The following is a 22,072-nucleotide window of genomic DNA, read 5'->3' on the forward strand; positions in this document are numbered from 1 at the left end:
CCTACGTCCACCCTGTGCCTCGGGTCTCCTCATGCGAGGCAGCTGCCCACACAAGGTGTGCTGTGCTGGCTGAGAGGCTGAGGGACGAGGCCAAAGCACTGGCTGAGGAGCAAAACGCTGGTAAGAAATGTTAGCAATCTCATGTACTGAGCAACGACTGCTGGAATTCAGGGTCGGCAGGAGCAGAGGAGCTCCCGGGCTTTAATTAGAAACCCCGGAAGAGCTATGACCTAGGAGCTGTGACAAACCAGAAATGACAGACTTCCCAAAGCCCAAAACACAGTCTCAAATCAGCTCAACCCCCGACTGGCTCTGGGTGGCCTGCCCATCTTGCTAGAAAAATTAAATCCTCTCTGTAGTAAGATGTCACCCAAAGCCTCTACAATTTAATTATTTGTAATTTCAAAAATGAGTTACAAGATATGCCAGGAACACGAGCAAACGATCAAGTGCAACAACCACCCCGAAGAATAGAAAGAGATTCATACAGTGGCATTTAAGACATGCACTGTCTTACTCAGGTTTATATATTCAAGAAAACTGACAAAGAGGGCCAGAATTTTATTAAAGAATGGAAGTGATTATAACAACCAAACAAACATTGAAAGCTCAGAAAGAGCCCTAAAATGAAGACATAGCTGAGTCTAACATTAGATCAGACACAGCACATGAGAATAATCTGAATTAGAAAACAAACAATACTCTGAATTAGAATAAGTACAGATTAAAGTAGAGACAAAATGAGGGAATGTGTAGAAAAAGTGTAGGAAATATATGGGAAAATGGTGAAAACCCTGAACACATGGCAATATAGTTTTGGCAGAAACAGGAGACAAAAAAAGGAAGATGCAATATTTAAAGAATACTAGCTAAGGATTTTTGGAAACTAGTAAAATACAATAACAGATTAAAGAAATGTTATTAACCCCGAGGAGAAAGACAAAGAAAACCACGTTAGGTAGCTGCTAAAACTCCGAGACCAAACAAAACCCTCTAAGCGCCCGGGAACACGACGCGTCCCTTCAGTGCAGCAGCCGAGAGACTGGCAGCTGAATTTAAAAAGAAAAACGAGGTTCATGTTTAGTGTGATGAAAGAAAATAGCTGCCGATGAGGAATTCAACACTCTCAAAAATATCCTCAAATGAAGGCAAAATTAAGATGATCTCAGGCAATCAAAAACCCTGAGAAGTCATTGCCGGCAGGCCTGTGCTGACGGAAATACTGAAGGGGGTCTTGGGGCAGAAGGGAAAGGGCCCCAGGGGGAGACACGGAAAACAGGAAGGAACAGGAAGGAAGGGAGAACTCAGGAAAAGTGAGGACGTGGCATCTCTAAGTAGATACTGACTTTAGATGATGGCAACTATGGCCTTAAAATAGATGTCGGATTAAAATACAGCATTAAACGCCAAAGGCATGGGGGGCGGGGTAAATGGAACCCCTCTGGGCTGCCCTGCTCTCACGGGTCGAACTGGTAGAACGGGGACAGAACAGCACTTCCCTGCTGCAGCTAATGTAAGGACTGAGTGAATAAACACCTATACAGGGTGGGGTGTGATCTGTGTCAGCAACTGGTGCAGCTACTCCTGGGCTCGTAGGAACTGAAGCCTCCTTGTCAAGTGCCCGGACCACATGTGCACTCCAAGATGGCGGCTGCAATGACCACCCAGCGAATCCCACGCAAAACTAGGTCGTGTGCTTGTTATTCAAGTCTACGCTGCACTTTGGACTTGGCGTAGGAGGTAAGTCGCTCCGTTTCTGTTTGTAAAAGAAGAACATGGTTACTTAATGCTTTCTTAGCTACGGTATGAGGCTATTATGAACAGCAAATGTTCCATGACTGTAAATAATTCTGTTTCCTGGGTGGCTTTACTAGGATGGCAGAGTTGTTTTCACAGTCGGGAGTTTGAAATCAACACTGTGGCAGCGGGCACGGAAGCCCGGCTGACAGATGGAGGCAGAAGTGCAAGCATCTCTGTGGCCCGGGCTGCAGGCAACCCTGCGGGCTGCACACCAGCGTGGGCACTTTTCCCAGCGACCGTCACACACCGCACCAGCAGCAGAATGACATCCAAAGCAGACATGTCCTTTCCTAACCAAGTGTCACCAGTGCGTGACTAATGACGTCCATGTATAAAAGATTGTTTCATTTGACACCATTTGAGATTCTCTGTAAGACCAACATCCACGTTTGCAACTCTTCCAAAATGCCAGTAGGCTGGCTAATTAAATATGTCATGCATCACAAATCTGAGAGAAATTGCCAGTGCCAAAGATATGGATTGTTCAATGTGGGAACTCTTTAAAAATAAGCTGAAATTTTTCTAGTTCATGTTACCCTGTGCCAGCTTACCTCCCTACATTTTTCCTTTCTGTTTTAAATCTTTAACAATTTGAAGATTTAAAAATACATAAAGTACAGAAGACAGAACACATTAATGTTGTACCAGAGTTGTTTCTTCTTTCCAGAAATAGAATACGATGGCCTGCCCCCACACACTTCCGGATTAAAGGTACTGACTTACTCTTTCTGAGAATGACCACCCTCCTGATATATTTGAGATGCCTGAGAAAAAATAAATAACTTTATTACATTTGATGGGATTCTCAGCTACATTCTTCATCACTTTTCACTTGTTTAATTCCAAGTATGGATCTCCTAAGGGGCTGTCTGTTTCTAAAATATTCCATTTGTTATATCTTTGATCTAATCGGAATACTGGCCAGCGTGTGAGCTAATTTGTGTAAAGAGAAATAATACCTGGGGTGATCAAATCCCTGTTAAAATAAGAGGATATCATCTACTTTGTTTAGTGCTAGTGATACTCGAGCTTTTCAAGATGAAGCTTCTGTTCTGAAACCAAGGCCTCTACTTCTAACCCTGACCAACCAGCTGTATACAGTGCGTGTCGTTAGCTACTGAAAAGACCTACCCATGGTTCAGGTCAGGGAGAACTCTAACCTCACTACCAGGGAAAAAACTGGCAAAATGTAGAGTGCTTGCTGCATGCCACAGAGCTTCCTTAGCACCCACACTTTACAGGTTATAGAGAAGTTAAGTAATTTGTCCAAGGTCACACAGCTACTAAGAGACTGACCCAGGATTTGAACCCAGGCAGTCTGACTCCTGCTTTCATACTCTTGAACACAGGGTAGTGTCTCTTAATAAAGCACCGATGCCCCAAATGTAGCTGCTTTCTGAATAGCAAGGGCAAGATCACATGGCTTCTGTATTTTCAAAGGATTTGCACAATGGCTAGTGTTTAGTAAATAGCAGTTGAACTGAATTCTTGTCCGAAGTCAATATAATCTCTTTACATAAGAAATGCAGAATATTTAAATAAAAATGTAAATACTAGTATCTCATTTCACACAGGCATTCTCCAAGGGAGTTTGAAGAGAGAGCTTGGAGGCAGTGACCTTCTGTCCTCCTCTGAAGGGACAATTTCTGGTCTCAGCCTGTAGAACTGCTCATTTCTGATACTTACCTGCAGAGGCAAAGAATTATGCTTCCGGTCGTAAGGGAAATCAGGGAGACGCTGTAGCCCAGCGTGTAAATGGCTTTCACCAGAACATAAAACGTGATCTACAAAGAAAGGAAAACATGTGTGAGTTTTGGTGGCCAGCACTGCACAAAGCATAGGTTCCCAGATCCGACCACATGCTCCCTTTCACGCAGGGCTCTTGGCTGCCCATCACCAGGTGCACGAGACAGTGTCATTTCACAGCCCACCTCCATTCTTTTTTTTTTTTTTTTAACATTTATTTATTTTTGAGAGACAGAGACAGAGCCTGAATGGAGGAGGGGCAGAGAGAGAGGGAGACACAGAATCTGAAGCAGGTTCAAGGCTCTGTGCTGTCAGCAGAGGCCCATGGGACTCAACCCACGAACTGTGAAATCATGACCTGAGCCGAAGTCAGATGCTTAACTGACTGAGCCACCCAGGCACCCAAGCCCACCTCCATTCTGAACCCAAACATTTTATTCACATCTTTAAACGCCCTCCTTTTTCCTTAAAACGCATTGCGGATGACTTTGTATGGAGCAAGGGGAGGGCTGGCCTGAAGGGGTCCCCAGCTTCACTGTCTGCTCACTGTTCCGCTGCTGAGACCAGAGGGGTTTGGAGGGGTGCCTCCTGTGAGAGCACCCCAGAAACCACAGGGACTGACTGGTTTTGCAAATACGTCCTGACCTAACCGGGTCTACGCTGCCCTGGATCCTGAGAGGGGGACCAGGAGACATTCTGCATTGGCCCTGATTTCTCCACAGCCCAGTTCACACCAGCTTAGTTCCAAACTCTAGACGGAGGGCTGCGCCCAGCAGGGACACACTGAGCGGAGCCCTCACCCCGGGTCATCCAGCAAACTCGGGTGCAGGCTGGGGCAGGAGGGCGGCCCCAGGAGACCCTTGCTCCTGCAGCTTCATGGGGCTCGGCTGCTTCTGCAGGTCAGCGGACCCCTGTGGGCTGCCCTGCATCCACCGTCTGTCCACTGTGTTGTTTTTACCATCGGGGTGATGCCCTTCAGCGAGAGCTTTCCCTCTCCGTGTTACCCTTGTTACTGGAGGCTCAGTCCTGGCTAATGACGCATTTCAGAAGTAAACCATAATATTTGGAAAAATGAGTGTCTAGTTAAGATTTAATGAGAAAAGGAAATTACTTAGTATAGCCTCCCAAATAGTTCAGGCAATCAACGTTAGCTTGAGGTTTGATCTGGCAATAATGTCTCATCTATTTTAGGAGGGTTTTTCCTTGTTGAACCTTAAGAGGCAAACCAAGATCCCCATTTTAAATTGTAAGGAGTCCACACCTGTGATGACACTGTTGTCAATCTTCTTAGCTCAGGCAGAGAGGAGATAGCATGCTGGCCTTCTGAAAGTCTCTTTGAAAACTCCAATTTTAAGTCTTTGTCCATTTTCTATTTTCTGTTCTGAGCGAGGGATTATAAACAGGACTGGGGATTTTGTTTTGTGATCAGAGTTCACATTAAATAACTGGAAAATGCTGTATTTCAGATCTACCCAAAGCACAGAAAACAATATAATATATTTATATATAATGTATACATACCAGATAATACCTAATATATACATAACATGTAATATATGCTAGATGCATATTAACACATAGCATCTATACCACACCTACCAGCAATCAGCAAAACCAGAGGGACAGTGGTCGGACCCCCGGGATGCCCCAGGCAACCAGCCACTTCCCTGATGCCGGGGTGCTGACCCCGTGATGCTTTCACAGGGCGTGTGCATGTGACGAATACCTCGTGCCATTGTTCTGACGTTTTGATTAGTTTTATTCGGCGCACATACTGCATATAACTTTCATCACCCCGTCAACTGTATTATTTGCTGTCCAGTATTTGCTCCACCTTGTTTTTTAGTACCTTCTGCCCAATTTTACCATTGCTTTAAATAGTCAGTCTTTGCTAGGCTTCCTTATTTGTTTATTTTTGCTTACATTCTTTCTTGATTCTCAGTTCTTCTTTCTGGCTTAATACCTCCCCTTAAAGCACATTCCCTGGGCATTATTAATGAAGGTCTGCTCATTGTGGATCCTGTTGGCTTGCTCTTCTGAAATGTCTCTTTCCCTTTCATTTCTGGGTGGACGTTCAGCTTCCGTACAGTCCTGAGTGGATGGGCCTCTTCTCCAGGCCCTCGGAAGGCACCTGCCGTCTGCCCTGCTGCTCCTGTGCGTGCGGGGGCCGTCTGTCCCTGGTCTCTGGCATTTTCTGGCATCAGCACCGTTGCCTGGCCGTGGCTTTCTCTCTGTACACGGGGCAGTCACGCTCTCCGCATCGGAGAACTGGAGCATCACTCGGGCCGTCAGCCGCGGCGTCACCTCCCACCAGGCCTGCCGTCAGACAGACCGCCAGCCCTCCTGAGTGGTCCCCTCTCCCCGCCACATCCGGCGCCACAGCCCCGGTGCCCACACTCCTCACGCCAGAGCCTGCGTCTGAGCCCCTATGCAATGTATCTTCTTGACTTTTATTTTTAGGTCGATTTTTTCCCAGATAAGGTCTGGCTAAAGCATCTTGTTTTGGGTTTATATTTCTAATTCCCACTTTATAAAAAACATTTCAAATGGACTTATTTGCATCCTATGCCTGTTGACTTCGTTATCTGAAGTTTTGAGGATGTAATTGCACTTTGCTACCTGCGGACTTTGACACACAGTGGCTCCTTCTTTGTGTAGTCTGTGCCTTTGGGAGACGAGCTTGTCCTCGGACTTGATCTATGGGGACTTGTGAGGCCTAGACAAAGATGCTTCCTCCCAGGAGCACATGTGCTTGCTTCTGCCACGTACCCTGCGGCTTCTAGTTCAGGACACTTCACCTGAATGTCTCTGCTTAGGGTTTCTGTACCATGAGACGACACAAACGGGAAAACCCAACTTGTGGGGGACACACCTGTGGTGACAGTCTTAGATTTTCATCCCGGAGAGCAAATGCGGGTAAGAAAACGTTCCCTGTCACCTCTGCCTGATGACAGAGTTTTGGTGCAGCTCTCAGCTCCAGCCGCCCACCACCATCTGCACCGGGAGGCCGCGCACCCAGCTCTTCGCGAGGACCCAGCAGTTGCTCTGGGAACCGGTCGCCCCCATTGCCTGGCCCCTGATTCTCAGCTCTTGTATTGAAATTTTTTTCTACCTTCTTGAAATCTCAGCTGTGCATTTTAAAGCAACATTGTTATACCTTATTTAGCGCTTTTGGGTGATTTGTAGTGGGAAATTTTTACCCCTGATTTGTTATATAAGATTTTTATTTCTTGCTGGACACTTTTGGTATTACTGGTTGATTTAATTCATTCTGCTCAGCACATTTACTGAGCACTTTTTTATTACTTATTTATTTTTCTTTTTACTTAGCACTTAATTGGAACCAGATACTGAGCAAGGTGCTTTGGGGACAGGATGAGTGAGAAGGGCCCCACCCACAAGGAACTCACAGACATATTTTCACTGCCAGACTGACTGTCCCAGGAGACAATGCATGAGCTGGAAATGGAGACAGGTACGAATTAAAAAAGTTTTTATGTGTTCACTAAAAAAGAAAAAAAGGAAATAAAAGATAAAAGAATATACACACTTCAATTTCTATTACTTTGCTTAAAGCTGGTTTAGATTTTACCCATCTTATGTTTTCAATCATTTAAGAAGGCTTAATTTGGTTATTTGCAAATTGCCTCTGCTAAGTCCATTGCAAAGCAGAGCAGACCCTAGGGAGAGCTAGAGACCTCGATGGAAGGCAGCACCGGGGAAACCTCACCAGAGCAGAGCACAGAACAGCCACGGAGCAACAACCGCAAACCACCAGGACCTAGGCTAACAGGCCCCGTGATTACGTGCAGCGTAGAGTGAGCAGATAGGAAACTTTCGCACGGCTGACTTTTAAAAGAATGAGGCAAATCACAAGAAAACAATCTGGGGAGTCAGCTGGAGGAGGTAGGATGAACAAATTTTGGGGTCTTTTCTGGGTTCATCCAATCTGCTGTATCACCACCTATGTGGACAGAACTGAAGAATAAAAGTTAATGTTTAGAACATGAACCCTGAACTGTGTGGTTTTCCATCATGGATGCAAGTTTAAATTCATTTTCACTAGAAGTGGCTAAAACCAGCTAAGTGGTTTCAAGAACCACACAGGGCGTCTACACAGGTGCTTTTGACCCTAGGCTCCAGGGTCTTCCCAGGTCCTACTTCCCAATCCAGCTCCTGGGGGTCCCTAGTTAGACCCGTGGCCTCAGCCCCCTTAGAAGGTGCACATCCCATTTGGGGCCTTCTGAATAAATGCTCGTTTCCGAGGGTCTCCGTGACCCGTGGTCTATCTTTGTCATGAATACTGGGTTTTATTCTGCTTGACTTCCAGCTGCTCTTAGAGTGGTGTCCAGACCCATTCTCACACCCACCTCTGACTCAGGGCCCTGGACTCCCCCTTGCCCACAAAGGGAGTTCAGCCAATAGGAAGGAAATCTTAAATATTAGAAAGACTGCTTATAAGAGAACAGATGGAAAGGCTTTGCCCTTTTACTCTGGGTCCAGATAAGACAAATGAAGAGTCATATGAGCTCCCAAGTGTTTTGATAAATTGGAATTCACTGTGTATAAAAAACAGCAACAAAAAGCACTGCTATATTGCCCAGCACATTGCAAGGAACCATTAAATACCTGTGGGGTGAATGAATGATTGCACTGGCAGAGTAGAGAACAGAGGTAAATAGAACAGACACAAAGAACCAGATACATAAAATCCTGTTTTTAAAGCTCATGGGACATATGTATGAATGTAAAACTGAAAAGAGCAATGCAAGTAATGAATATCCCAACTTTTTCTTACATACACTTTTTTTTTAAATTTTTGTTTGTTTATTTTTGACAGTGAGAGAGAGAGAGAGAGAGCAGGAGGGGGCAGAAACAGAGGCAGACAGAGATCAGAAGCAAGCTCTGCACTGATAGCAGAGAGCCTGATGTGGGGCTCAAATTCACGAATGGTAAGATCGTGACCTGAGCTGAGGTCGGATGCTTAACGGACTGAGCCACCCAGGCGCCCCTTAAATACACTCTTAAAGAATAAAATTATAATTAATTTGAAAAATTTTTAAATGAGAGCAATTCATAACAAATGTGTCAAAATTATAATCAGAGGCAGAATTACAGCCTTAAATGTTGTTGTTAATAAATAAGAAGATAAAGCATCAACGAAAGAAGCCAGAAAAATAACAGAACAAGCCAAGTAAAACAAGGAAGTAATGATAGAAACCCGAGTCAGAATCAGTAGGCCACGGCTCCCCAGGAGACAAGCCCACGACGACATGAGTTTTCGAGTGTTTATCTGACATTAAGTATGAAAATCCTAGACAGCAAGGACTCTATAAATACTTGTTGACGCACATAAATTAGGAAATGGTCAGACTTATAATACCACGGAGAAGGTTTTTTTCTGTATAGGCCAATATAATAGATGTGTTTGCCAAGTATCAAAAGGAGAAAAATAAAGAGAAATAAATATCTAAATTGTATTTTATACTCACACTCATGTTTTAATTAAAATACTCAACTCTGTGCTAACAAAGTCAAAATTTGAAGAAAATGGGTAATATTCTGGGAGTGTAAAAATAATCATGACAGATTTGAGGAAAACCTAAAAATATCAATAACCAATGCAGAAATTTTTAAAAAGTTGATGACATATAATCTGTAAAAGTGACACTGGATCCAGTAGCTTCTACAGGTGAGTTCTTTCCATCTTATCTGAGCCGGATTATCCTTGGGATAGAAAATCCTGTCAGAGCATAATAACAAAGGCAAAGCATAACATTGTACTTGTGAAACTGTCCTAAGTCTGGTATCAAAACCAGACAATATACTAAAACAAACAATACAAATAAACAAAAAGTATAGACCAGTTCACATATGTCTCACATGGCTGTGCTCTCCTTCTCGGCCACGCCTCCCTGAGCGGACTGCACTCCCCGTGTCTCAGCCTCACGCCCTGCCCTGCGTGGCTCGTCTGCCCCCCGCGGCATGGCCGGTCCTCTGTCCTCCAGCCCTGGCTGGGCAACTAGTACCATTCCTCCTCGTCCCTCTCCTCCTCCTCCAAAGTGTTGACAGGTCCCCACGTGGCTTCCACTCTCCGCACGCCCTCTCTGCAGGGTCTCAGCCGCCGCACACAGTGCTGACTCAGAAACTGGAACATCCAGTCCTGACTTCTCTTGAACTTCCAGGCATTCTGTTCTCTGGCCTTCTAGAACTTTCTACCTATGCATTTCTAGGCATCACACACTGAGCATGCTTGAAAACTAATGCACAAACACGCTCCTTCTTCTGCAGCACCTGGGCTTAAATCTGGCCCTCCTACATGCCCACCCCATTCCCATCTCTGTGTGTGGTCTGTCACACACACGTCCAAGCAGTCGGCAAACCCTACCACGCAGCAGAGGCCAGTCTTACTCTGAGCTTGCTTCCTTCCCATCCACGCGCACACGCCCTCGCCCTCGCCCTCGCCCTCTGTGTTCCCAGAGCAGGCTTCCGCACCGGCCGTTTTCAAGCTTGGATGCAGGTGAGAACTTCCTGGTGCCCAGGTGCCGTCTGCAGAGACTCACTTTCTGGTCTTGGTGGGTCCTCGGCCGCCCAGTGACTTCCACGTGCGTCTGGGTTTGAGGACCGAGCTGCCAGCGGTTCCCCCAGTGCGGCCCCCAGACTAGCAGAGACAGCAGCCCCGGGGACTCATCGAAATGCAAACTCTCTGACCCACCTGCCCCAGAACCACAAGCCTGAAGGTGCGGTCCTCCAGGTGAACCTGATGCAGCTCCAGTTCCGGAACCTCTGGTCTACACCGCAGACAGGGTTGAAATGCAAATGTGACCTTTCCCATCCCCGCTGCAAACCCAGCACAGAGGCTCTCTGCTTGTGAGTAACAGGCACCTGCCGGCCCCTCCTCACGCTCGCATCCCCTACAAGGAGTGGGAAGCAGGTGCTCTCCACACACTGTGTCTTTGCTTTTCTGTCTTTACTCTCCTACCCGCCCCTCAGCAGTTACTATGAGGGCCCTCCTCTGGGAAGCCACCCTCCCGGGTCCTGCCCTGCCCTCGCGAGGTTACGCCGTGGTGGCTGGAGGTCCATGAGAACAGGCACAAATCTTGTCCCCTTCCTGACCCAGCCTCCAGTGGGCCCCTGGGAACCCGAGAGGCAGAGCCTTCACGGTTTTCAAATCTCTGTTACCTTGTCATCCCATCTGCAGAGTGTGCGGAAGGAGGCTGGGGTGACTGCCTCCGTCGGGCAGAGAGGACCCACAGGTTAAGGGCAGTGAATGAGTGGACGGGAGGGGTGGGTTTGGGCACCCGGTGCTGGTCCCCGAGTCTCGGTCCCTCCCTGGGAAATGGGAAGGACAGCACCCGGCCCCTTTTCTTAAGGACTCGCTGACTTAGCACCGGAGCAGGGAGCTTGACCGTGGAAAGGCCTGGCCGCTGGGCCTTCCCTGAGGGTTCTCACGGGAGCGTCTGGGGCTGTGTCGGGTGAGTGCAGAGCTCATTAAACACAGCAAGCAGATAAGCGTGAAGTGACCCAATCGAGAGCGGCTTCAGTGCCCACACGAGCCCAGAGCTGCCCGGGCCTCTGACGGGCCACCCTCTCCTTGCCCAGCGGGCACATGCTGCTCCCAGAACCAGGTCCCTCTGGAGCCTCACACGCCTCTCAGATCCTGATTCCTGCACTTCTTCCAGGTTTTCCTAGGACTATGCTAGGGCTCAGGGCCGTTTGGCTGCCGCTCTGCTCTCTGAAGACCTCTGCTGATGGGGCACCGATGGGAGAGTAATGTGGCTCCATTTCCACCTGCGGAGGAGGAGGTGCCCTCTGGCCCTGACGTCAGCCCGTGGATGTGGCCACCATGGGTCAAGCCAGCGGGTGAACTGACTTTGTGTTTCCCCCTGGTGAACAGACGTAATGGGTGTCCTGATCTTGGCCACAAGTGCCTTCCTGGAACAAAGCAGCCTGCCCCGAGGCCGAGCGAGGGCCGGGGTCCGGGCACTGAGTGCGGCGAGGCGGGTGAGCCAGGGCGCTGGTGAAGGGGAGGGCGCACCCTGCGCATGCGGCCACAAGGCCGTCTCCGTCTGAAGAGATCCCGAGCGAAGAGACCTTGAGGTCGATGCTTCAGGAGCCTGTGGCTGCACTTGCTACCACAGCTACACACTCGCGCTCATGTTCCATTTGGTCTTTTGAACATTGTCTTGTTCCCCTGAGACGGCTCCCGGGTGGCATGGCCTCCAGGGTGTGGAGACAAGGTGCCTGGTGGGAAGAGCCTGGCCAGCGGGGGAGCCCAGCAATGACGCCGCAGTGCTTTCTTACACAGGAAGGGCTGCAAATACGGACGGGCACTGACAGCCACAGCACGGGGACACCCTGAGGCCAGGCGACACGCGGCCATGTTCCACCCCTCCCGCATGAGCACCAGGCGGCCCTGGGTCCCCTGCTGTAGAGCCATGTGTTTCGATCACACATTTGAGGCTGATGTTTTAAAAGGTTCCTGAAAAGGTTTTCTTCTTCTTCATCCTCCTCCTCCTCCTCCCAGAATTGGGAAGGAAGACAAAACAGTCCAGGAACTCTTCCCTTTTCCAATACTTCTGAGAAGCCCGAGGCTCTGGGGGGTACAGTGGAGGGCCGTGGGGGGGACGGGACCCTCCACTCTGGGTCACTTCGGAGTTGGGCAGGCAGGCTCTGTGCTCAGCTTTTAGCCGCGGTCCTGCCCGGGAGGCGGAGACGTCCCTGCAGGGGCCGGGCTGGCCCTCCCCCACCGGCCTGTCACCGGGGCTGCTTCCCGAGCAGCACAGCACCTGCACTGGACAAGGTGAGGTCTACGTCTTCTTCTCGCTCTCCACGGATGTCCGTGCGCTGGTGCCGCAGGGCAGACTGGGCCCTTCTCAGAACGCCGAGGCCCAGCCAGTGTTTTCTAAACGGCGAGTCATAACGTGGGTGACCACACACTCGGATTTGCCCGGGCGAGGCCTGGCTTGCATCTGCTGTCCTGGAGTCTTTATTAATAGCTCCTCCTTTCTCTCTCTTGAGGGGCCGCGTTTGGCTGACATGTGATAGTCACCCTATTTATAACCCATTTGTAGGTTATGTAATCCATTTAGTGAGCAGAGACCAACATCTGAAGAAGAGTAGCAGAGAAAGTGTCGTTTTGTGAACGTTTGTGCCGGGTTGCAGTGTGAAGTGGATTTCCAACTGTGCACTTTAATCAAAGGTGTTGAAAGCCCCTTGGCTAGACCAGAGGAGACTCGTGACTCAGCCTAGCACCGTCTCAGAAGCTTTCTGGTAAGAGCCGTGCCCACCTCCCACCTCTCTCTTCAGCACACTCGGGAGACAGGCACCCAGCTGAACCTACCAGGGTCTTCCTCACATGCATCACTGTCTGGTGGTTTCTCCCAGAGCCCCCTTAACGAAGAGTAGCCTGCCCATCAGCAAGTACCCCTTTGCACCAGCGGCAGAAGAAACAGCACTGACGCTCAGATAGCGTCTGTCTCAGGATGGGGCCCACACGGCCCCTGTCCTCAGGGTGCACAGAGTCCTGCTGGTAAACAAGACCAACACACGCCTGAAAAATGAGCGAGTAAGTGCTAACCTGCCTTTCTAAGTCCGAATTCAGACTGAACTGCTGAGGCTTGAGCACGGGCAAGAAGAGGTAGGCGGTGGGAGCCAGCAGAGCACTGGGTGGGGAAGGAGCGGTGCAGGTCCAGGCTGGAGGGAAGGCTCAAGCCTGGGGGGGACCCTGGGCAGGCGGAGCAGGGATGTCTGGGCCCCCGAGAGGCAGCACCGCTCACTCTGCTTCTCCTGACTCCGGGACTCGCACATTCCATCTCCCCAGGTGGCCGTAGGCAGGTGTGTAGGGCCGTGCTTGCTTCACGCTGCAGGACACCCTGATGTGCCGGCCTGTCAGGGGGCCTTCGCCTTGGGGTGGCTTCTGGGCTCAGGTGTGGCAGGATTTCGGGAACCCATGCGCCAGCAGCCCTCTGTTTCAGACACAAGGAGGTGCCTATTCTCGCCTTAAAAAGAGGAAGCCTGAAGCTTTCTTTGTTTCAAAACAAATGTGTTAGAGATCTTTAGAAACCACTTCCTATTTTCTAGGAGAATGTGGCCCAAGGTTCCAGGACAGGACATCAAAGTCCCTTTCCAAGACTTACACCCTATCTCAAGATGCAGGATGAAGCTCAGGATCACATGTTGTTGTAAAAAGTAGCAAGTTGAAGTTTTCTTCTCGCTGGTTATCGGCAAAGTATCGTTTAAGATCCACCTATTCTACTACAAGCCATTCTGCTTGGGAGACTGAGCAACATGCACACAGTGCTGCAGCTTCTATAATACAAAACGTAACACAAAGTTCACTCACTTCTCCCAGCATCCTTGGGGAAGAAGCAGACTGAGTATTATTGCCATGTTCCCATTACACAGATGAGGAGCCTGAGCCCCAGGAAGGGAGAAGCAAGTTTAAGGACACAGGGCCCTCAAGCTGCAGAGCTGAGACTCAAGCCCAAGCCCCACCGTGTCATCCATCCATGAGAAGCCACAGTTACTCTTCTGTTTCGATTTTTTCTTCAAGAGGAATTAGTTCTGCTTGAAGGGCTTGGATGTAGCTGCTCCATCCTGATAATGAGTAAAAGTCTGAGCAACTTGAAAAATCTATTACTCTTCATGGATCTAAAAGGGAGGGGAGGACACAGGATGAAGTGCTGCCCAGGACTGGACAGACAGACGGTCACAGGGAGTCACTGCCAGGCAGAGTCATGAGACTTAGGACTGGTTCGGCTGAGGTAATCCAGTGGGCCTGGCGCTGGCGGGAGGTCGGGCAAATGTGTCTGTGGAGCAAAGCGGAGCTGGGACAGTTGGGAGCCATTCTGAGCCCACGAGTCGAGAAAGCTCCTGGTGAGGTTAAAGCAAGTTTTCACGGCCTCTTGCCATCAGATGACGACCGATATCCACCCCCACTCAGTTATTTCTGCTTGAGCACCGACCCCCAAGGTACCTTGTTGATCGGTATCAGGAGTGACCTGTCCCCTTATTCCGGCCCTGGTATGATGACTGCACCTTTTGAAGGAACTTATTGTGGGAACTACTTCTTTCGATTATGGGAACCGACATCGTGTCTCCGGCAGGTCCCGTTTCCCTCCATATTTCCCTTGAGCTATGAACAGGCTAATGACCCTTACTAATAAAAGATTGACCTTTACGTGTACAATTCTGTTTCTACTGTTGCGTTAGTCCGAGAGGTTCACACAACTCAACATGTAAATCAGCTAACCAAAAAGGTCTCTCATGCCCTAGCTGTTCAAGAAATCATAAAACTAGACACAAAGGTAAATGCCCTCGAAGAAGAGTGTTCTATGTATTGGAAATGAGCTAAACTCTTTAAAGGTATGGTTGGCTCTCCAGTGCCATAAAGAATACAACTGGACAATCAAGTCTTGCCCGGAGACAAAGAGCCTGACTTAGACAGAAGGAACAGATAAGAACAGAACAGAAGTTACCACATACACTCTGCTAACTGGTGATGTATAGCAGCCCCTTCCCTAAGGCCTACGTTCCACAAACGCCTTCCCTTACCCTGGCGGCTGTGATAAGGATGGATACGAGCATCTACAACTTAACCTATGACTTAATCTTAACGTTATTAAAATGTGTACGTTATCCTGTTTTTCACTAAGAACACCCTGTTATTTTCTTAGTTACTCAACCTCACTCTAATTGGGGTAGTTCTGTACGAACACTTCTGTAAAACCTGTTTCTGTACATTTTCCAAAACATCTTATCACAGAGAGCTATCCATTGTAAAAATTCCATTTTCTGATGCCATGTTAATGTTTGACCTATAAATAAAGACACCAAAACTGACAGGGCAGAGATGCGTGCCTGGTGATCAGAAAGAATCTCGGGGCTCTCTCACTGTCTCTCGCCGACACGGTCCATCCTTCAGGGACCCCTGGATCGGCCGGAGCGGGTCTCCAGCAAGGGACAGAGACCTACACAGGTGGACACCGACATCAAAGGGGCAGAGTTCCGTGGAGGAAGGACAGCCTCTTTGTCACATGCTACTGAATGGCTGGACGTCCACACGCAAAACATGACCAGACACTCAGATCTCACACCCGCGTAAAAGTTAATGCAGAATGGATCACAGACCCATATGTAAAGTGCAAATCTGAAACCCCTGGAAGGCGTCTGAGGAGAGAATGGAGACGCCCCGAGTGTGGCGAAGGCTTCGTGGCCACAGCACCACAGGCAGGGTCTGCGGGAGAAATGGTTGGTACGCTGGGCTTCATGGAAACCACAAAACCCTGCTCTGAGAAAGACCACGTCTGAGCGTGGGAGGGGAAGTACAGGCTGCAGATGCACCCCACTGTCACTCCAAACACACAAAGAACCCCCAAAACTCAACAGGGAGAAAATAAACAACCCCGTTTCAACAAAATGGGCCAAACACCTTAACAGACAGCTCACCCAAAAACAGGCACGGAGGGCAAGTAAGCTCATGGAGAGATGCTCCGCACGAGGGCACAGACCGCACTTCTGTGGAGCCGAGACCGGCACCCACAGCGCACGGGGCGGCGGGCACACTCCCCACCGAGACCCGCACATGAACATCCCATGAACACACGACACCGTGAGGGCTCGTTCCCTTCTGCTCTGCTTCCCCCAACCAGAAAATGACGATAACCACAGCGCCGTGTGTCCTGACTCGTCCAGGGATTAAACGAGATACGTAAAGCTTAGTAACTGCTCTTAGTAAGTGATTTATGTTACGTGGTTTGATTTTATAACAAAAACCATTTTTATGATGAAAGAGATTTTAAAAGTTATTAATACAATGACCCAAGTCCTTGTTCAGTTGAAGAAAGTTCTCAAACTTCTCTTGTGCATGTTGTGTGTTCACAGAAAAGGTCAGAACATGCTGGAGAGAGTGGTCTCCTCTTCCCCATCCAGCCCCAACTGGCATTGCGTGGAAGGGGAGGGGGCAGGGCAGGGGCCCCAAGCCAGAGCATTCCTGTGGGAGATTCCGGCTGGTCAGAGGCACAGTCGGAGGCTGAACAGAGGAAGTGGGAGAGCCCAGAGCTGTGACCTGGGACCTTCTCCAGTCCCCGGAGTCAAGGAGAGGTGGGCACTGACCTGCCTGCAGACTCAGGGACACCGGGGCGCCAGGGACAGGTCCTTACGCCTGGCGGGAGTTGGGGTCCACAGGTCCCAGGGCACACAAGGGCACACGAGAGCTCAGTGCTGATGACCAGGAGCTGTGTGTGACCAGCTGTCACGGCACTTCATGCCCTCCTCTCCTCTGTGAGGTCGTCGGCTCTCCTGAGGAAGGAGCAGACATCTGAAAATGCCTCACGGAGGAGTGGAGGACAGCCAAGGTTGTCCAATGTCTCCTGCGCTGAAAGACTGATGGCCCAGAGAAACTGCCGGCAGGTAGCGGGGGCGTGCGGCGATAACGGCAGTGTGAGTGTGCAGCCTCTTCATGCAGGGATGCGTGGCGGCGTTTTAGAGGAGAGGCTCTGTGGGGAGGGGTCGTGTCTGAAGGGGCTGCCACACCACTCAGCATGCAATGCTGCCCCTTATTTTAAGTAACTACATGGAACAGTCCTATGTTGGTGGGGAGGGCTCAGAGGAAAAAATAATTTTCTTTTAAATCAAAACATGACATTTCTGAGGTAAATAGCCATAGATATTTTGGGGCATTTTATCCCACTGAGACCTGAATGTCATTATGAGAAACATCAGACAAACCCCAAAAGACCACCGTTTACAAAATCCCAGGCCTATATTCTCCAGAAACACAATGTCATGAAAGAAGAAGCCTGAAGAATGTTCCAGATTGAAAAACACCGAAGAATCATGATAGCCCAGTGCAACACGTGACTTTGTACTGGGACTCTGACAGAAATGGGGCGTAGATGGCAGATTCGATAACATTAAATTTCCTAAATTGGAGAACAGTGCTGAGGTTATATCAGAGGGTATCCTCACATTTAAAAAATATGCCCTCACATTTTAAGAGGTAAAAGGGCATAAGCATGCAACCTGCTATCCTGGCAATGGGCCTGCACCCACAGCTCACAGGGACACAGCTCGTGGGGACACAGGTCACAGGGACACAGGTCACAGGGACACAACTTGTGGGGACACAGGTCACAGGGACACAGCTCACCAGGACACAGGTCACAGGGACACAGGTCACAGGGACATGGGTCACAGGGACACAGCTCACCAGGACACAGGTCACAGGGACACAGGTCACAGGGACACAACTTGTGGGGACACAGGTCACAGGGACACAGGTCACAGGGACACAGCTCGTGGGGACACAGGTCACAGGGACACAGCTCACCGGGACACAGCTCACCGGGACACAGCTCATGGGGACACAGCTCACCGGGACACAGGTCACAGGGACACAGGTCACCGGGACACGGGTCACAGGGACACGGGTCACAGGGACACGGGTCACAGGGACACAGGTCACCGGGACACAGGTCACTGGGACACAGCTCACAGGGACACAGCTCACAGGGACACAGGTCACAGGGACACAGCTCGCGGGGACATAGCTCACCGGGACACAGGTCACCGGGACACAGGTCACAGGGACACAGCTCACCGGGACACAGCTCACCGGGACTTGAACTTAATTAACACAGCTCACAGGGACACGGGTCACAGAGACACAGCTCACAGGGACACAGCTTGCCGGGACACAGTTCACTGGGACACAGCTCGCAGGGACAGCAGAGCAGACACGGTAAGACGCTGCCTGGAGAATGGGGCTGGTGATGTGTGGGTTCCCTGCACCATCTGTGCATGTAAATTACTTCAAAACAGGCCATACCACAGGCTGGACGGAGAAGATGGGACAGTCAGGCACCCTCATCTTGACAAAGTCCAGGGTTAAAAGGCAAATGCAACTGAGAAATGATTTGATAAACTTGGCATAAATGTTAAGTGTTTTATTTTGGTTTTGGACTAAAATTAGATTTTATTTGAATATAACAGTAATATATGCTTACTTCTGAGAAAGTAGACAATGGAACAAAGACGTTTAAAAGGAAGAACACAGCTATTACAGAGACCGCCCCACGGCCAGGAGTTTCTGTCCTTTGTCGCCTGGGCCCCTGGCTCCCCAAGTGTCCAGCCAGAAACCCCACGAAGTATCCAAGTGACTGACCATCAGTAGGTGAACTGTGTCCAAACCTCATCTTCCTTTTGCTGGCTCACAGACGAGCTCCCTAGCACCTAGCATCCTTTCTTCCATTATTTCGGTTAGTCCTGGAATGTGTACGTCAAGTGGAGAAGCTAGTCGGACTGTCGGGTGAGTAGCCTGGGGGTTCCCCAAGCAGCCCGAGGACCAGTGCCTTCCCACCTGTCCCCACCTAAGGGCCCAGCCGGGGCAGCCAGCGCCCCGGGCCCACAGACTGCCAGACGCCTGAGCCCCAAATGCCTGTCTCCCCCGAGCAAGGCTGCTCAGGGACAAGCCCAGTGAAAAGGGAGCACCGGGGAGTCAGACCCTTCCCACGGGCACCGTTCGGGGCCCAGAGCCATCTGGTGCTGTCCACGCTTCCACCAGGACCTCAGTCCGGCTCTGTGGGCACACCCCGGCCCCACCAGCGTCGTACAAGAAACAGAGGTCTCTGCTCATCAGGCCCTGGGCTCACGGCTGAGCCCTCCCAGCCCTGGGACACTCCCTGGGTCTCCTCCGATGGCAGTGTTTCCCTTCTATCCCTTCTCAGCTTCTCATCCTGTTTCTCCTCTGGCCTTGGAAAGACTCATCCCTTTGCTGGGCAAGGGTCACACACCATCGCTACAGGTTCAGTTAACACTGGCATAAAACCAACAACTGGGTCCGTCTCATGAATCTTCTGAATCACATTTCTGCTTATGGTCAGATTTCTGCCTGGACTTGAGCAGCTTCTCACGCGAGTCAGGCTCTGCCCCCGCGGGCGGCGTGGTGTTGTGTGCTCCGGTCATGGCATTCTGACCCAACCCTCCTGCGGACGTGGCCCCTCTGTCTGAATCTCTGAGCCCTGTCTTGCCGGGCTCGCTGTCCAGGATTCCAGCGTCACCCACTGCTGAGGGGCAGTCCCCCTCGGCTGGACTCACGCGTCCCTGAAAACCACTCCGGGAGGCTGGGAAGCTCCCTCCTGCCATCTGATGTGAAATGAGGCAGACATAGCCCTTGGAGCTTGTTCAGAAGCTGGATTAAATTGGCAACTGTAATGAAAGCAAACACGGAGTGTAGGTGCCCCAGATCTCGGGTCAGTTGGCATGCTCAAGTCAGCTACCTGGAGGCACAACTTTGCCACGTTCAGCGCTCCAACCCTGGCTCCACATCCCGTGGACAGCTGTTCAGCACGCCCCTGAGGGGCCCCCGCCCGAGCAGCAGGCTAGCGGCATGCTCCTATAGGTCCTTCTGAGGGCCATGGCGCACCTGACCCGGGAGCACCACAGATGCCAGAGTGGCCGCGATCCTTGTTGTCGAGGGTGGGGAACCTCGGGGAGGCCACACTGGTGGTTAGGCAGAAAGAGTTACTGGTGTGTCTGAAAGCTGAGAGGAGAATGCAAAAATATTTTTAGGAATATGGCATAATGTGGAAGAAATGTGTCCACTTGATGCATGGGGAGGCTGAGATGCCAGACAGTTCTCTCGGCTAAATTTAGCTGAAGTGCTCTTTATTGAAGAACTATGTTAGCAAATATATAACACAGGAGACACATGGAGTGCACTGCCTTGGGTGTCTGCTGCTCAGGGGACGCCGGTGTGCCGCCAGGGCTGCTGTCCTTTGGCGGGGTGGCCTGCTCAGCTGGAGGGCAGTCATGCATGGTGACTAAAACCCTGGGCCAGGTGCAGCCCTGGGCCCTTCAAGATTCATCTGGAAGACTCCTGATACTCAGGGAAGGGAGGAACCCCTGGCCCAATGGAGACCTGTGGTTGCTAATTTCTAGGCATTTCCATGTTTCACCAGTTCTCAGCAGTCCTGGGAGACCAGAGAGGTACAGACACTGGGAAACTAATGCAGGGAGCCTGGCTGCAGGAGTGCTCCCACCTGGGGCCTCAAGACAGCCTTCACTGCAGGAAAAAAGCCAAGAGTCTGGGATCTGCACAGTGTGCTATGGCAGGGCGCTGCCCGGGTCAGGAGAGCCCAGGGTGGGGGACGCCCTGGAGGGATGGCTGACCAGGCAGATAGCTCCAGGTGGAATGGCACCTACCGGAAGTCCTGCCTGAGGCTGAGAACGTGACACCAGGACAGCCTCTTCAGTGCGGGAGACCCTTAGCTCCCATGAGTGGTGACACCCACATGCCCCCTAAAAGGGTTGGGGGGGGGGCGCTGAGAGGGTCTTGTGGTCTATACCTGACCTGCTTTTCCCTGTAACACTCCCTGGGCTGGGGCGTGGGAAAGGACAGGGAGCAGCTGCCAGTGTGACCCTTGAGGGCCCCTGTGGGCCGCTCGTAAATCCCTAACGGGATGAGGCCCTTTATGCAAGGACCCAAAGATCAAAGGCCCAAGAGGAAAATGCTCCTACACCTGAGGGTGGTTTTGGTAGGGGAGGGACACAGACTGGAAAGACTGGCATATGACACCAGGGACCCAACGACAGGGAGTCAGAGTCAAGCCTGGCCAGCTTCACAATTTCACTCTGGCTTGTGAGACCCAGAAGACCGAGGCCCAGACCCCTGCCAAACGCCCTGGCAACTCGTGGGCCCTCTTGGTCTAGAGTGAGAAGCAGCTTCACCAGCATCGTTCCCGCCATTGTCTGAGAGGCCCCTGGGCCTGCGGCCACTCTTCTCCATGGGACTCCCCCTTCCCTACTTCATTTTATGTTGTGATTCCTTTGCCTTTGTAGACAAGCTTGTGGCTTTTGTGGAGGCTAATTTTTTCTTGAACTTAATTAATTTTGAAGCCCACAAAGATTGCACCACAACAGCCCGAGCAGAGCTGCTGTGTGAGAGCAGGAAATCCAATTAAAATCACAAAACTGGCAGGAGAGTGAGCCGCTGGTGAGACGAGGAGTGACGTCGGGGCGGAGCTCGCTGGCTCACGGGCAAGGCTGCCCCCCTTCAGCCCGGCGCCCGAGGAGGCCCCGCTGGGCTCGACCCGCCAGGCCCTCTGCGCGGCCGCCACGCCACAGGCCTTCTGTCTCCTACGAGATTCCTTAAACAAGCAAGTATTCAAGGTATTTGAACAGCGGAAACTGCAATCAGGGAGAAAAATTATTCATTTTGATTTCGTGCCGTCATTTTCTTGTACACGTTAAAATATTTTGACTTTCTAATCCATTAGTAGGGAATATGCATTCATGATATTTGTAGAATCTCTGAAATGTTTAATTAAGAAGAAAAATAGCTCTTCAAACAGGATGGAAAAGCACCAGGAAAGTAGGGATGCTCTGTGCTTCACGCAGGCAGGATTTAGTCACAGGATTTTCCAAGGCCCCAGTGGACCCAGAGGAGTTTTCCATCAGTTTCCCTGGGAATGCAGTGGGCCCACAGTGTGACCCAGGGGGAATGTAAGGAAGGAGGAGCTGCGGC

The 22,072-nt window shown here is 50.5% G+C and overlaps 1 protein-coding gene across 1 annotated transcript in view; it reads right to left on the minus strand.

Annotated features, from left to right (window-relative positions):
* The window catches only part of VIPR2 (vasoactive intestinal peptide receptor 2), an 86,940-nt gene that overhangs the window by 12,179 nt on the left and 52,689 nt on the right, over positions 1–22,072 (minus strand). Inside the window, exon 8 of the mRNA XM_077761735.1 lies at positions 3,487–3,584. Within this exon, the coding sequence (XP_077617861.1) occupies positions 3,487–3,584 (98 nt within the window). The remainder of the gene's footprint in view (positions 1–3,486; positions 3,585–22,072) is intronic.

Source organism: Crocuta crocuta, unplaced genomic scaffold (genome assembly GCF_008692635.1).
Source record: "Crocuta crocuta isolate KB4526 unplaced genomic scaffold, BGI_CrCroc_1.0 scaffold408, whole genome shotgun sequence".
In the NCBI taxonomy this organism is placed as follows: Eukaryota; Metazoa; Chordata; class Mammalia; order Carnivora; family Hyaenidae; genus Crocuta; species Crocuta crocuta.